This window comes from Galeopterus variegatus, unplaced genomic scaffold (genome assembly GCF_000696425.1).
Source record: "Galeopterus variegatus unplaced genomic scaffold, G_variegatus-3.0.2 Scaffold840, whole genome shotgun sequence".
Lineage (NCBI taxonomy): Eukaryota > Metazoa > Chordata > Mammalia > Dermoptera > Cynocephalidae > Galeopterus > Galeopterus variegatus.
The window spans coordinates 352,566-368,180 of record NW_007726951.1 but is presented as its reverse complement, the minus strand read 5'-3'; the positions used below and the strand labels follow the sequence as shown (position 1 = coordinate 368,180).

The 15,615-nt window shown below is 41.9% G+C and overlaps 1 protein-coding gene and 1 pseudogene across 1 annotated transcript in view; one reads left to right on the top strand and one right to left on the bottom strand.

The window, feature by feature from the left end:
* Positions 1 to 1,709: 1,709 nt before the first annotated feature.
* Positions 1,710 to 3,514, bottom strand: LOC103590574 (annotated as a pseudogene).
* Positions 3,515 to 6,075: 2,561 nt separating this feature from the next.
* The window catches only part of LOC103590570 (chromosome unknown open reading frame, human C20orf196), a 93,926-nt gene continuing 84,386 nt past the window's right edge, over positions 6,076 to 15,615 (top strand). Inside the window, exon 1 of the mRNA XM_008572825.1 lies at positions 6,076 to 6,128. Coding sequence (XP_008571047.1) covers positions 6,079 to 6,128 — 50 coding nt within the window. The 5' untranslated portion in view covers positions 6,076 to 6,078. The remainder of the gene's footprint in view (positions 6,129 to 15,615) is intronic.

The following is a 15,615-nucleotide window of genomic DNA, read 5'->3' as shown; positions in this document are numbered from 1 at the left end:
ATGTTTTTGCCTTGGTTGTCAACTTATTACTTAATTATTTATGGCTTTAGAATATTGCGTGATTGGAAAAACAATAAGATGCCTTGAAACTCAGTACTTACTTCATCTTTGAACTTTGTGATCTTTCCTTTTCCCTTTCTTAAAGTCAGCTCCCCAGATGGGAAAGTAATTAGGTCAAGGTTCAGAATGACAAACAGAGATAAGGTAATTGCAGACAACATCATGTCACTTTGAAAGAGCTATTTTGTCTTTCAACTAAAATGACTTCTTTCTGTTTTAAGAGATCTGACTGAAGTAGCTGGCTTAGCTGATGGTAGAAAATCAACCATGAAATATGAAGAGCTTCATAAAATTGTCGCATAACTCAATTTATGCAGCCATTACATAATCGGTGGCAAAAAAAGACTATTTTGCTTTCTCTGCAGAGTTAAGATTTTGTTTTGATGACTACTTCAATTAGTTTTCATTTCTTGTGCACTAACTAAAAAGAGTAAGAGAAGATGATCAGAGGCATGATCTGTGGCTAAGAAAGTCACTCTAGACTTCAGAAATTTGCTCCAGGAAAGGTAAGCCTCATCATGGAAAAACCACAAAAGAAAAAATGAACATTAACTTATAAACTTCTTTTTCAAGCGAAGATGCCAAGGGCAAAAGGCTCCAAGTTTTATTTCACTGATAACAGGTTGTGAAGAAGTCACGTTTTTGAGACTTCTTGGAGGGTGTGAGGGCTGAGTGATATGTGGATGGGAAATGGGATATGAGGGAGATCTGGAAAGACTTTTCTATTCATTCATCTAACAGTGCTCTCTGGGCTGGCTGGTTAGCTGGTTAGCTCAGTTGGTTAGAGCACGGTGCTGATAACACCAAGGTCCAAGGTTCAATCTGTATACTGGCCAGCTGCTAAAACAAAAACATAAATCCCAGTGCTTTCTGAGCACTTATACGTGAGTCACTGAGCTGGGCTCTGGAATACAAGCATGAAAAAGACAGACATGGTCCTTGCCCTCAAGATGCCTTCAGTTTTGTGGGAAAAACAGAAAAGGCAAAGGAATTTAGAGTAATCAGGATAAATAGAGAAAAGTGAGCATTTCTAGGAGGGACAACTAACTCTTATTTGACAAGTCAGAGAAGGTTCCTGAAGGAAGAATTCTCTAAAGCTGAGACCTGAAGGATGAGAGAGTCCAAAGAAGAGGAGGAAATTGGATGGGGGAAAGGCTCAGAGGTGCGAGAGGGCAAGCCTTGAGTATTTAAGGAAAACAGTCAATGTGTGGGTGGAGGGTTGGGGGATCATGATGTGAAATAAGGGGTAGTTGTCCTCTGGGTCTTGTTAAGGAGGTTGAGCTTTAGCCTGAGGGTAGGGGAGTGGTGTGATCAAAATTTCCTTTTATAAAGCTAACTCTGGCTGTTAGGGAGGTGGATAGACAGTTGTGAAGCTGCTGTCATTCCGCTGGCACATAATAGTGGGCTGTACTCACAAAGCTTCAGTGAGGATGGAGAGAGTTGAGAGATAGTCAGTAGGTCTTTTTTTTTTTCTTGCTTTGCATTTCTTGCTTCATTGAGAGAGCTCTGAGGCAGGACCCAGAGCAAGGCATCCAGAAGCACTGGGACAGAACCCAGAGGGTCCAGTCCTGCTGGCTGCTGCTAGGGGCTGAGACTACCAGGCCTGCCCGTGTCCTCACGTGTCTCGCTGCTGTCTCTAGATGTCCTTATCATCCAGCCTCAAAAATATATATGTTTGCAACCTTCAGTCTCTCTTCCATTTCTTGATTCCCCTTCCAGACCCCAGCAAGGGCCCTGGCCTCAGCTGCTTCCTCCAGGGCCCCCTCCTCCTCAAGGCAGCTGCTGCTGTCTCCACTGTTCGCAGCGTTAGGCCCTTGTTCCTCAGACTCGTCGCTGTCATCACGGTCAGTGGGCAGCTGGGTGTTGGCTATGGGCTTGTTGGGGCTTGCAGACTCTCACCCTGAATCCACATCAAAGGGGTCAACTTCCTCCTCCTTGGGGCTCTCCTTGGTGCTCACCAGAACTCCTGCTCTGCCTGCAGCACCTGCTCTGGGCCACTGCAGGCGGCATACTTGTCCAGGAGCTGGTGGCTCAGGTTCAGGAAGCTCTTGCCCCACTTAAACTTCCACAGCAAAATAACAGCAAGTTCTGAAAAGCCTACAATGCAGAAGGTAGCAGCGAAAGCTTCCATGCAGGAGAAAATCTTCAGGGCCAGCTATAGTTCACTGTGTTGGCAGCCACCAGGTAGGGCACCAGCTGCAAGTGGCTACCTTGCATCTTTCCAATCAGCATCTTATCCAGTCTGGCCCAGGAGCAATAGATGACAGTGACCCCACACTGTGCCACCAGCTGCCTGTGGGTGACATGTACTGTGAGAAATGCCTTCACCTGCCCGATGCCAAGGAATGGACACAGAAACACACGAGGTATGACGAAGCAAGACTTTAACGGCAGTCTTGCAAGATCAGTTGTCTATTGGGCAGGCATGTTGGAAACAGTTACATCAAGCAATTTATTCCCTAGTGTGCAAGTCCCTCCCCCAGTTCCTCATTGGCTGAGTACTATGGGATGTACAATCTTCCTGGACATCCATCGCAATTTATTCCCTCTTCACCTGCCCGATGCCAAGGAATGGACACAGAAACACACGAGGTATGACGAAGCAAGACTTTAACGGCAGTCTTGCAAGATCAGTTGTCTATTGGGCAGGCATGTTGGAAACAGTTACATCAAGCAATTTATTCCCTAGTGTGCAAGTCCCTCCCCCAGTTCCTCATTGGCTGAGTACTATGGGATGTACAATCTTCCTGGACATCCATCACGTAAGTTTTATTTCTACCTTATAAGGCATTTATTGTCCCCTTCCCTCTGGTGGAAAGGGGTGGGCTCAGGACAAGACCGTGAAAAAGGCCCCCAGAAGTCTGAGAAGGAAGAAGAACCAGGAAGTAAAAAGAAGAAGGTGACCAGCCACCATCATGAGAAGTCACCCTTGGGAAAGTGCACTGTCAGGGGTTATCACACCACAGGTTAGTCAAGCAACCCTTGTCAAGCTATTCTTGAAAATGAATCACTTAAGCTATTTTCCCACAGTACTGTGCACCCACAGGGCTGAGCACAAGATCACTGAAGTTGTGGCCCAGGTGCAGGCAGCACATCAGGCCCAGGAGGGCTAACCTGAGGTCTGTGCAGCACCAGAAGCCACAGTGGCCCAGCTCTGCATGGCCAGCATGCAGGGAAGCATGGCTGGGCCCAGACTGACCAGGCTCCATGGATGTGCATAGAGAGGTGCCAATGTCCCCAGCAAAAGCCTCTAGGCAGTGGCCCGGGGGCAGCTGAACCTGGTCGCCTTCTGTCCCTGGCCCACTGACAGTCCTTCTGCAGACCAAAGTGGGGCATCAGGGGCCCTGAGACCACCGGGCTCGCCCCTCCACTGCCAGCTGGATTGCATGGGCTTCCATGCATGCACCCAGCACAGTTAGTAGGTCTTCAAAAGGAAGAATCTTGGTTACAGCATGGTGTTTTAACACCAAAGTATAGGTTCAGATCCCACATAGGCCAGCTGCCAAAAGCAAAACAAAACAAAACATCCACCAATATATAAAAGGAAGAATCAACAGGAGAGGATTTGGTTATTGATGGATATGGGTCATACTAACAAAGGAAGAGAAAAGGTTTCTGGCTTTGGCAACTAAATGGGCCAACTCACTGAGGCAGAACACACTGGGGTAGGAGCAGATTGACTGAGAGGTAGGGGAAATGCTGGGTTTTATGTGGGGACAGGTTGAGTTTAAGGTGACTGGAAGATACGCTGACTTGAATCTCACTAGGAGCATGGGCTGAGAGGGTTGGGAATCATCTACATGGAAGAGGTAACAAGAGAAGAGAAGAAGATTCAAGAAAGTATCTTGAGAGAGGCCCACATTAAAGAGAAAGAAGAGTGAAAGGAGATTTAGATGGAGTTTTGGAGAAAAAAGAGAAAACCTGGGAGAAGATAATGTCAGGGAAACCCAGAGACAAGAGCTTTCAGAAGGAGGGAGTGATCAACAATGTTCAATACTACTGAGGAACAGGTGGAAGTCTTAAATTCAAGTTGAGGACATTCTGCAAAATAACTAGCCTATACTCTTCAAAAATGTCAATGCCAAGACATTTAAAAAAAAAAAAAAAAAGACTTAGGGCCGGCCCGTGGCTCACTCGGTAGAGTGCGGGGCTAATAACACCAAGGCCCCGGGTTCGGATCCCACATATGGATGGCCGGTTCGCTCACTGGCTGAGCGTGGTGCTGACAACACCAAGTCAAGGGTTAAGATCCCCTTACCGGTCATCTTTAAAAAAAAAAAAAAGACTTAGGGCCGGCCCGTGGCTCACTCGGTAGAGTGCGGGGCTAATAACACCAAGGCCCCGGGTTCGGATCCCACATATGGATGGCCGGTTCGCTCACTGGCTGAGCGTGGTGCTGACAACACCAAGTCAAGGGTTAAGATCCCCTTACCGGTCATCTTTAAAAAAAAAAAAAAGACTTAGGGCCGGCCCGTGGCTCACTCGGTAGAGTGCGGGGCTAATAACACCAAGGCCCCGGGTTCGGATCCCACATATGGATGGCCGGTTCGCTCACTGGCTGAGCGTGGTGCTGACAACACCAAGTCAAGGGTTAAGATCCCCTTACCGGTCATCTTTAAAAAAAAAAAAAAAAGACTTAGAAACTGAGATTAAAGGAAACTAAAGAGACATGAAAACTGGAAATGCAATGAATGATCTGGGTTTTTTTGGCTAAATCTTTTATCGTTTTTAATGATTGCATACTGATCCAATTAATTTCATTCTATTATATTTGAGTTTGTCATTTTCTGAAATAAACAAGGAAGTAACACAATGTCATCCTATGCTTTCCCTAATGACAACCTACCGTGTTACTTTTAGAAGGCTGTTCTTATGAAATATAGTAAATGAAAAATGTGAAAATCAGAATTACATACTTTGATAACCATGCACAAAGCTGGAAGAGAAAGTGAAATTTACAGTTGCTGTGTCAGGTTGCCAGAATGTGAAGGAAAGTTAGTTTTGCTTCTAATTGAATTCTTAAATTTGCCTTCAAAAGGTCACAACGTGTTCCATGTTGTCTTAAATTCACAGTATCTATCATGTAGTTGGCCAAACTCCAGGTTGTGTTATTTAAAATGTTCATCTTAGGTGCAGACTCTTAATTTGTGGAGTCTTATCCCTATGAAGGCATCTATAGGAGGCTGTGAGTGTACACAACTCTTTCAAGAAGATGGTGAACTAAGAAAATAGTCCTCAGTCTTATGAAACAAAGTTTATGAGAGGCCATTGCATGGGACTAGCTTCCTGCACTAGGCGGGAGCAGACCAGACCAAATCATAATGGAGTCACCTGAGCTAAGTGCTACATAATCAGACTTTGAAACAGGCCAGTTTGAAAACAGCAGGAGATTCCAGTCAACCTGAGTCAGTGTAATAAGAAAGTCTCCTGTTTTAATCTTGTAGGGAAAGTAACTTTGAAAAGACCAACCTGCTTTTTGTTTTCTGTTTCTGCTTTCCTCAGTCCTTTTCTGCTTATAAAGCTAACCTCCTCTGCTCAGCCCCATTATAGGGGGTTGATAATAAAATAAATAAAATTATTTAATAAATAAAAAGCCAAGTAGAAGCAAATAAAAGCCAATTAGATCTTTAAGCTAAACTTATTGTAATTTTGTCTTTTAACAGTATCATTTTTGTGGTCCTGCAATTCCGAGAGTTGTGTAGGGCCACCTGCATGCATTAATATATTAGAATATTTTCATCCTCTTTGTTAATTTCTCTCTACTTTTTATGTTTTTATAGGTAGACATTTACATTAAAAATTTTTTTTAGTATTCTTCCTGTTCCCTTAGTGACACCGAGCGCATCCATCGGTAAGCCTCCTCTAGAAATTGCCCAATTGAACTACATGCCGCGAATCCTTGGCGGAGCGACTGCCCTTAGTTAAGATGACTACGGCTGCCTTCCATTGCCCTTGCCTGCCCGCAGCAAGGATGGTTCCGGTGACTTCCTGTCAAACCTCGCTTTTCCCATAACAAAGATGGCGCCTCCGCTTCCGGGTTTTGGGCTCTTGCTGTCGCTGGGCGGGCGGTGAGTGTAACTGGGGTCTGGCGGCTTTTCTTGGCCGGTATTCTTCGTCGACTCAAAAGTGTCCTGGGAAGTGGGCAGGGAGGGGCTCACAGCAGTGCATCCCATCGTTCTCTCACGATTGGGAAGTTATGGCGGCTGTCCCTTGCACATTACCCTTTTCCATCTGCCTCTGCCTCCCTCCATCCCAGCGGGCGGCCTCTGCAGCCTTCGCTCTGGGGAATCTCCGGAATTTGCAGGCAGCGGGTCTGGTTGAGCTTCGGTTCTTCTTTTTTTAGAAACAGCTTTCTTGAGAAATTACTATTCAGATACCATAAAAAGTTCCCCATTTACAGTGTAAAATTTAGAGGGTTTTTGGGGGGGATATTTTCACAGAATTGTGCATCCATCACTGCGATCTAATTTTAAAATATTTTCATCACCAGCCCAAAGATAAACCCTGTATCCTGTACCTGTCACTCATGATTCACCCCCCCACCCCACCCCCAGTCCTAGGCAATTAGTAGTCTACTTTCTGTCTCTATGGATTTGCCCATTTGGACATTTGATATCAGTGGAATCATACAATATGTGACTGGCTTCCTTCACTGGAAATGTTTTCGTAGCTTGCGCTTGAAGCATGTGTCAGAACTTCCTTCCTTTATTGTTGAATAATACTCCATTGTATGCATAGACCATATTTTATTTATCTTTTAGTAGTTGAAGGATATTTGGTTTACTTTCACTTTTTGGCTATTTTGAATAATGCAGCTATGAACATTTGTATAAAGTTATTGTGTGGACGTATGTTTTTATTTCTCTTGAGCATACACATAGGAGTGGAATTGCAGGGTCAACGTTTAACCTTTTGAAGAACTGCCAAACTGTTTTCCAGAATGCCTGCATCATTTTGCATTTTCATATCTGGCTACCCAGTTGTCTCAGTGTAGAAAAGACTATCCTTTCCAGGTTGAGTTTTCTTCACACTGTGTGAAAAATCAATTGACCATAAATGTAAGATTTTACTTTTGGACTTGTAATTCTATTTAGTTAAGCAATGTGTCTGTCCTTATGCCACTACTACACAGTCTTGATTACTATAGTTTTGTAATAGGTTTTGTAATCAGAAAATATGAGGTTTTCAGGATTGTTCTTTTTCAAAGTTGTTTTTGCTATATTGGGTCCTTTGCATTTCTATATGAATTTTTGGAACAGTTTTGTTAATGTCTGCAAAAACCCAACTGGGATATTGATAAATATTGCATTGATTTTTTGGTCAACCTGGGGAATATTGCCATCTTAAAGTATTAAGTCTTCTGACTCATGAACGTGGGATGTCTTTCCATGCCTTTCGATCTTTAATTTCTTCCAACATTTTAAAAATAGTTTTCAGGACTGACTAATTTGCTCAGTTGGTTAGAATGTAGTGTTATAACACCAAGGTCAAGGGTTCGGATCCCCATATTGGCCAGCTGCCAAAAAAAAAAAAAGTGTTTTTCAGTGTATGTGTCTTACACTTTTTTTACTTGATGTATTTCTAAGTAGTTTTGTGTGTTCTTAAAAATGGATCTGTGTTATTAATTTTCAGTTGTTTTATTGTTACTGTACATAAATAAAAATGATTTTTTGATATTGATCTTGTATCCTGCAACCTTGTTTAACTTGTTTATAAGTTCTACTGGGTTTTTTTAGTGGATTTCTTAGGATTTTCTGTACATATCATGGCTTTTGCTAATAGAGATAGTTTTATTGCTTTCTTTCCAATCTGACTGCCTTTTACTTCTTTTTTTTTGCCTAATTGTTCTGGCCAAATCTTCCAGTAAAATGTTGCGTAGAAGTAATGAGAACAGATATCCTCCTGTTCTTGATCTTAGGGGGAAAGCATTCAGTGTTTTACCATGAAGTGCAGTGTTAGCTATGGGTTTTTTAAAAAATGCCCTTTATCAAGTTGAGGAAGTTCCCTTCTATTCCTAGTTTGTTGAGTGTTTTGATCATAAAAAAAGTGTATTGACTTTATCAAAAGCTCATGTGTTGGGCCGGCCCGTGGCTCACTCGGGAGAGTGTGGTGCTGATAACACCAAGGCCCCGGGTTCGGATCCCACATAGGGATGGCCGGTTCACTCACTGGCTGAGCGTGGTGCTGACAACACCAAGTCAAGGGTTAAGATCCCCTTACCGGTCATCTTTTAAAAAAAAAAAAAAAAAAAAAAAAAAAGCTCGTGTGTGTATGGGTGTGCATGTGTCTTTTGTAGGTTTTGTTCTTTGTGTTGGGCCGGCCCGTGGCTCACTCGGGAGAGTGTGGTGCTGATAACACCAAGGCCCCGGGTTCGGATCCCACATAGGGATGGCCGGTTCACTCACTGGCTGAGCGTGGTGCTGACAACACCAAGTCAAGGGTTAAGATCCCCTTACCGGTCATCTTTTAAAAAAAGAAAAAAAAAAAAAAAAAGCTCGTGTGTGTATGTGTGTGCATGTGTCTTTTGTAGGTTTTGTTCTTTATTCTGCTAATATAGTGTATTACATTGATTGATTTTCAGATATTCTTTCTTTTTTGGCAGCTGACCAGTACAGGGATACAAACCCTTGACCTTGGTATGATTTTCAGTTGTTAAAACAACTTTGAATTCCTGGGATTAGTTCCACTTAGTCTTGGAGTATAATCCTTTTTAGAATTTGGTGTGCTGGTATTCTGTCAAGGATTTTTGTGTCCATATTCTTAATATTGGTTTTGTAGTTTTCTTGTGATTATCTGGTTTTGGGTTTTTGTTTGTTTGTTGGCACTGACTGGTACAGGAGATTATCTGGTTTTGATGTCTGGATAATACTTGGTGCATAGAGTGAATTAAGAAGTGTTCCCTTGGGCTGGCCCAGTGGCGCACTGGAGAGTGCACCACTTGGGAGTGTGGCGGCGCTCCCACCGAGGGTTCGGATCCCATGTGGAGACCGGTTCCCACTCACTGGCTGAGCGTGGTGCAGGCGCAACACCGAGGGTTGCGATCCCATTGCCGGTCCCCAGTATGGGCGCGACACCGAGGGTTGTGATCCCGTTACCGGTCAGTAAAAAAGACAAAAAGGAAAAAAAAAAAAGAAGTGTTCCCTCCTCTTGCCTTGTTTTAGAAGAGTTTCCCAGGATGGGGAGATGCACTCCTCATGGAGGGACGATCAAGTGCAATGGAAACAGGGCTTATTCTAGAACTCGAAGGAAAGATATTATGCCTGAAGCAGGGAAAGCAAGGGGGCATGAGGCGCAAGTTGAGGTTGGGGGATCTGGGTTACAGAGAAATTTTTGGATGGTGATTAACATTTCAGCAGAGGAAAGGAAAGGGGAGAGCTTTGGGCCAAGTCTCAAGGGAGTCTAATTGAAGATGGAGGATAGGAACAGGCATAGAGGTGGGAGGACAGTCTGGAGAGGGGCTTCCTGAAAAGAAAAGTGTTAGAAGACAGAGTTTCTGGAAGTTATGTAGAGGAGCGATGGAGCTGGTAGAGTTGAGGAAATGAGCTAATTAGAGGCTCTTTTGAGAAGTTTGTGGAGGGAACAGGAGACCCACTGTGGGGAGAGCAGGTGTCCAAGATTTTCTTTTCATTTTTCTTTGCTTCTTGACAGCTTTTAATCTTGATATAATTTTTTATACTTTCAAAAATTGCAAGACTAGGTACAATTCCCCAATAACATTTTTCAGGTTCATCAATTGTCTGTATTTGCACCATTTATTTTATCATTCTCTCTCTCTATATATATATGTATAAAACCATTTGAGAGTATACAAGGGTACTTCAAAAAGTTCATGGGAAGATTCATATTACCTTTTAATTCTATTTTTGGGTTTGGATTCCCCATCAGCCAGCCACAAAAGAAAGAAAGAAAGAAAGAGAGAGAGAGAGAGAGAGAGAGAGAGAGAGGAGAGAGAAAAGGAAAAATAAATAAATCTATTTTTCCACAAACTTTTTGAAGTGCCCTTGTATTGCAGACATTTCCCTTTACCACTAAATATTTTAATGGCATTTTCAAAGAACAAGTGCGTTCTGTGACACACCAATTTTTGGTTGAAAATGGGGAGATTTGGGTATGTTGAAAAGCCTAAAGGGTCCAGTGGAACAGAAGAGAGAGAAAAGATTGTCATTGCTGAAGGCATCTAGAAAGGTTCAGAGGGTGGCATCTAAAGCTGAGGTTGGGGGGCTGGGATTTGCCAAAGGGGTGTGATGAAAAGACAAAATGGGCAGGTGGGGCTGTAGTTAGCTTACTTGGTAGAACGTGGTGCTAATAACACCAGTGTTTAGGGTTTGGATCCCTGTACTGGTCAGCTGCCCCAAAAAAGGGGGGGGCAATGGAGGGGATTTTAGGGTATTAAAAAAAATATGAACCATAGACTATACTGTAAAAAGATGAAAGAAGCAAGATGGCTACTGGATAGGAAAGAGAGACAAATGGACTAAAGGTAGGCTGGGAAGATAGAGGCCTGTAATGTTTTTTAAACAGAAGAATGAAACTACATATGCACCTCTCACCATACACTAAAATCATCTCAAAATGGATCAAAGACTTAAGTGTAAAGACCTAAAACTGTAACATTGCTAAGGGAAAACATAGGTGAGACACTTCAGCAACAAGGTCTGGGCACAGACTTTATGAACAAGAGCCTGAAAGCACAAGCAGTAAAAGAAAAAATAAATGGGACTATATCAAACCAAAAAGCTGCTCTGCACAGCAAAGAAAACAATCAACAGAGTGAAACAACCACCTACAGAGTGGGAGAAAATTTTTGCTAACGATGCATCCGACAAGGGATTAATATCCAGAATATACAAAGAACTCAAGCAATTACACAGTAAAAAACCAAGTAACCCAGTTAATAACTGGACAAAGCAGCTGAATAGACATTTTTCAAAGGAAGACATACAAATGGCCAAAAGGTACATGAAAAAATGCTCGACATCACTAGTCATCAGGGAAATGCAAATTAAAACCACATTGAGATACCTCCTCACCCCAGTTAGACTGGCTATAGTCAAAAAGACGGTGAATAACAAATGCTGGCGAGGGTAGGGAGAGAAGGGAATGCTCCTACACTGTTGGTGGGACTGTAAATTAGTACAACCACTATGGAAAACAGTATGGAGTTTTCTCAAACAACTACAGATAGATCTTCCATATGATCCAGCAATCCCGCTTCTGGGTATATACCCAGAGGAATGGAAATCATCGTGTGGAAGGGATATCTGCACTCCCATGTTTATTGCAACTCTGTTTACAATAGCCAAGATATGGAACCAACTTAAATGTCCATCGATGGATGATTGGATAAGGAAACTATATATATATATATATATATATATATACCATGGAATTCTACTTTGCCATAAAGAATGAAATTCTCCCATTTGCAACAACATGGATGAGCCTGGAGAAACTTATGTTGAGTGAAATAAGCAAAGCACAGAGGGATAAATACCACATGTACTCACTCATATGTGGGAGCTAAGAGAGAAAGATTGAAGGAAAGAAAGACCACAGTAGCGCATTGGACTTGCAGAGGGAGAGAACATTCCTTGGGCTACAAAAAGGAGTTGGGGAGAAAGGGGGAGGGAGAGGGATGTTGGGGGTAATCGGGTAGGGGACACAGGGTACAAATGCAATTTGTGGTAATGGGTATGCTGCCAGTATGAATCCAGCCCCCACATCATGGGCACGAAGGGTGACAATCAGCTTTGTGTCAATGAATATTCATAACCAATTAAAAATAAATAAATAAATAAAATTTTAAAAATAATGAATAAAATGCAAAAAAAAATTAAAAATAAAAATCTCAGTTCAGGAGCTAAATTCTTATCAGACATTCTTAAGCTACTTTTGAATTTCGTAAAACTTACAAGAGTATTTGCACATACCTAAATTGTTCCAAATATATTTAAACGTTTTTGAGTAACTTAGTTGACTATCAATAAATCATTTTTCTTTATTTAAAAAATAATAAATAAAGTATTACTATTTCACTATTGGAGCTAGCCATTACTAAGCCATGGAAACTGTACAAATATTTTAATGCATTAACTTCATATAATTCTCATGACAACCCTACGAGGTAACTATCCTCGTCAGGTCATTTTTATAGATGAGGAAACAGGTTAAATGACTTGCCCACGGTGACACAGCTAAAAAGTGACAGCAGGGATTCTAATCTGGGCCTCTCTAACTCCAGGGATGTGCAGGGTCCTCCAATTCATGCTACACTCAGCTGACAGAGTGAGGGTTTGAAGATGCAAATTGATCGTATCACACCCCAGCTCAGAAGTTTCCATTAAGATTTGAATGGAAATATTTATCAAAGAATTAAGATGGATTGAGAAACAGAAAAAACAGACAATTGGATAGATGGATAGTTATGTGATGAAGCAAATCATAGTAAAAATCATAGTAAAATGTTAATTGGGGAGTCTAGATGGTAGCTATATGGATGCTTGTTGCATAATTCGTTCCACTTTTCTCGCCATATATATAATATATATATGTATATTTTATATATATATATATTTATTTATTTATTTATTTTTTAGTGGCTGGCCAGTATGGGGATCTGAACCCCTGACCTTGGTGTTATAACACCATACTCTAACCAACTGAGCTAACTGGACAGCACTCTTTCTACTTTTCTTTATGTTTGAACATTTTCATGTAAAATATTGGGAGGGAAGTACCTTAATTGAAAAAAAGTACTTTTCTTTATGTTTGAACATTTTCATGTAAAATATTGGGAGGGAAGTACCTTAATTGAAAAAAAGTAAATGAAGTTAAATCACTTTTTACATGTGGACCCTGATCGACTTGTATTTGTAAGTCTGTAAGAATCTGTGGAGTAATAGAAGACTGGCTGCCTCCTCCTGGTAAACAGGTTTTTATGTACTTAGAGACTTCTTGTGCCTGCTATCCCAGGGCATCCTAGACTCTCCAGTATTGGAAAGAATATTTAGATTGTGTAATTAAAGCACTTTTTTTTTTTTTTTTTTTTTTTTTTTTTTTTTTTTTTTTGGTGGCTGGCCAGTATAGGGATCCAAACCCTTGACCTTGGTGTTATATAACACTGCACTCTAACCAACTGATAAAACACTTCTAAGAGAGAAAAATCACTTCTGAGGGAAGAAAGTTGAACTACGTGTCAAAAGGTTTGAGGCAAACGATAATCATTACATACTATATACTAGCCCAGGTTGTTTGAGACCACAAGAAGGGTTTCGTATGTAACCCGTTTCTTGCTTTTTCCTGTACGAATTCACTGAGTCCCAAATAATGTATTTTACATGCACAAATACTTATTTTATTATAAAAAGGATTCTGGCTTTCAGTAAGGATTTTTTTCCTTTCTTTGGTCCAATGCCCAGTTTGGAGTATATTTGGCATTTAATATAAGTGATTCTAAAAGCAAATAAAAGAAAGGTATCACACCAATGTGCTATTTGTTTTCAAGAAGGATTCATTTTGTGTCATTAATTACACCTTCAGCTGATGGTTGATTTCTTTCTTTTCTTATTTATTTATTTATTTATTTTGCACCTGGCTGGTACAGGATCCAAACCCTTGACCTCAGTGTTGTGACACTGTGCACTAAACAACTGAGCTAACCAGCCAGCCCTGATGGTTTTCAAGGTACTTTTGCAGGCAGGCAGAACATGCTGATATTATTCATTGACTTGTTTGTTCCCTTCCAGAAACCTCCAGAGCAGAATGTTAGGTAACTTGAGGGGAGAAGGGGGAGCCAAAGTTGCTGCAGAGGTGTTTGCTGAAACTTAGGCTCAATTGGCTAATATAGCACATGTGAAAAGACAGGATGTTCTTGCTTCTTTGGGAACCTTGGTCATTCCACTCCTTTCAGAAGCAATCAGCTGATATCTTGGCTCACTCTTTGCCTGAGCGAATATTCACAACAGCATGTGACCGGGTGTCCTGAAACACAGACCTCGCCAGGCCTCACTGTTGATTTGTTTTTATCTACCTCCTATCTTTGCTTAATCAGGTGCTAGCTTAGGCTGCTGCACTGAGACTGTGCGGACACAGTAGGCTAGGACTTTAAGCTGGATTCCTCCTAACTCGGCTGCTTTCTAGATTTGTTTCCTTGGGGAAGCTACTTTTTTCTCTGTGTCTGGGTCTCACTGTCAATGAGGGTAGTAATAATAGTATTACCTGCCTCATAGGATTACTGCAGATAAAGCTCTTAGCACAATGCCTGGCATCTAAGAAGCACTCAGAAAATATGAACTACCCTTATTATGCAGCTCATGTTATTCTGAAATGGCTTTCTTCATTCAAGCATACGTCTTTGAGATCTTTTAAGTTCTGTCATCTTGATAGCTGCATAGTATTTCATAATTCGGAATATTGCCTCCTCCCCAACCTATTTCTTCTCCTGACTTCTCTCTCTCTCTCTCTTTTTTTTTTTTTTTTTTTTTTTTTTTTAAAGATGACGGGTAAGGGGATCTTAACCCTTGGCTTGGTGTTGTCAGCACCAAGCTCAGCCAGTGAGCGAACCGGCCATCCCTATATGGGATCCAAACCCGGGGCCTTGGTGTTATCAGCACCGCACTCTCCCAAGTGAGCCACGGGCCGGCCCTCTCTCTCTTTTTTTTTTAAAAAAAACACAAGCTCTGGCAAGTTTTATTAAAGAAAGATTTTGCATGGCTTACTTTTCACTAGTGCGTTCTGGCATGCTTCTAATGATATCAGAATCACCTGGATCAATGGTAGCCAGGGTGCATACTCTGTAGTATTTCCCACATGCTGTGCCCAACTCAGTATTATTGCCATTGTAGTGATGGACTCCAGTTTTGGCTAACATGGCATAGTACTCTATTTCAGATTTCCTCAGAGCTGGGCAGTTGTTGACGAGAACGACCAATTTCACTTTTCCTTGGCTGATCATCTTCAGAGTCTGCTTGTACCCCAGCATGTACTTTCCGCTTTTCATAACAAGCTGTAGTCTAGAGTTGATCAACTACAGTGACTTTTTCATCTTCTTTGCAGCCACCATCTTCCTGCCTTAGGTGCAGGATGGTCCCCAACCAATAGAAGCTGCCAAGATGGCCCGGGCCTCTCCTGACTTCTCTAACTCAGTTAATAATACAGCCCACCAAAACTCTCTCTGCTTGTTGACTTTGAACTCCTCTTTAACAACTTCCTCCATTCAGTTATTAATTTCTACTCTTATTTTAGTTCCTAAATAGATTCTTAATCTCTCCCCTACTTTTGATCCCTAGGACACTGACCTAGTTCATAAGCTCTTTCTCTCTCACCTAGACCACTGCAGATGAATGAATTCTTGTTGTTCATGAGATTGCCTGCCACTGGGCTTAATCCCTGAAAATCCACCTGCTATCCTGCCACCAAATCTGCAAATCTGACCGTGTAATTTTTCTGCATGGTGCACGGTGGCCCGTGGCATTCCTGACCCCTGGTACTGGCCATCACGAGTTTTACTGATGACGGCAACTTATGAGACTGAGAAGCAGAGGATCCAGGATTTCC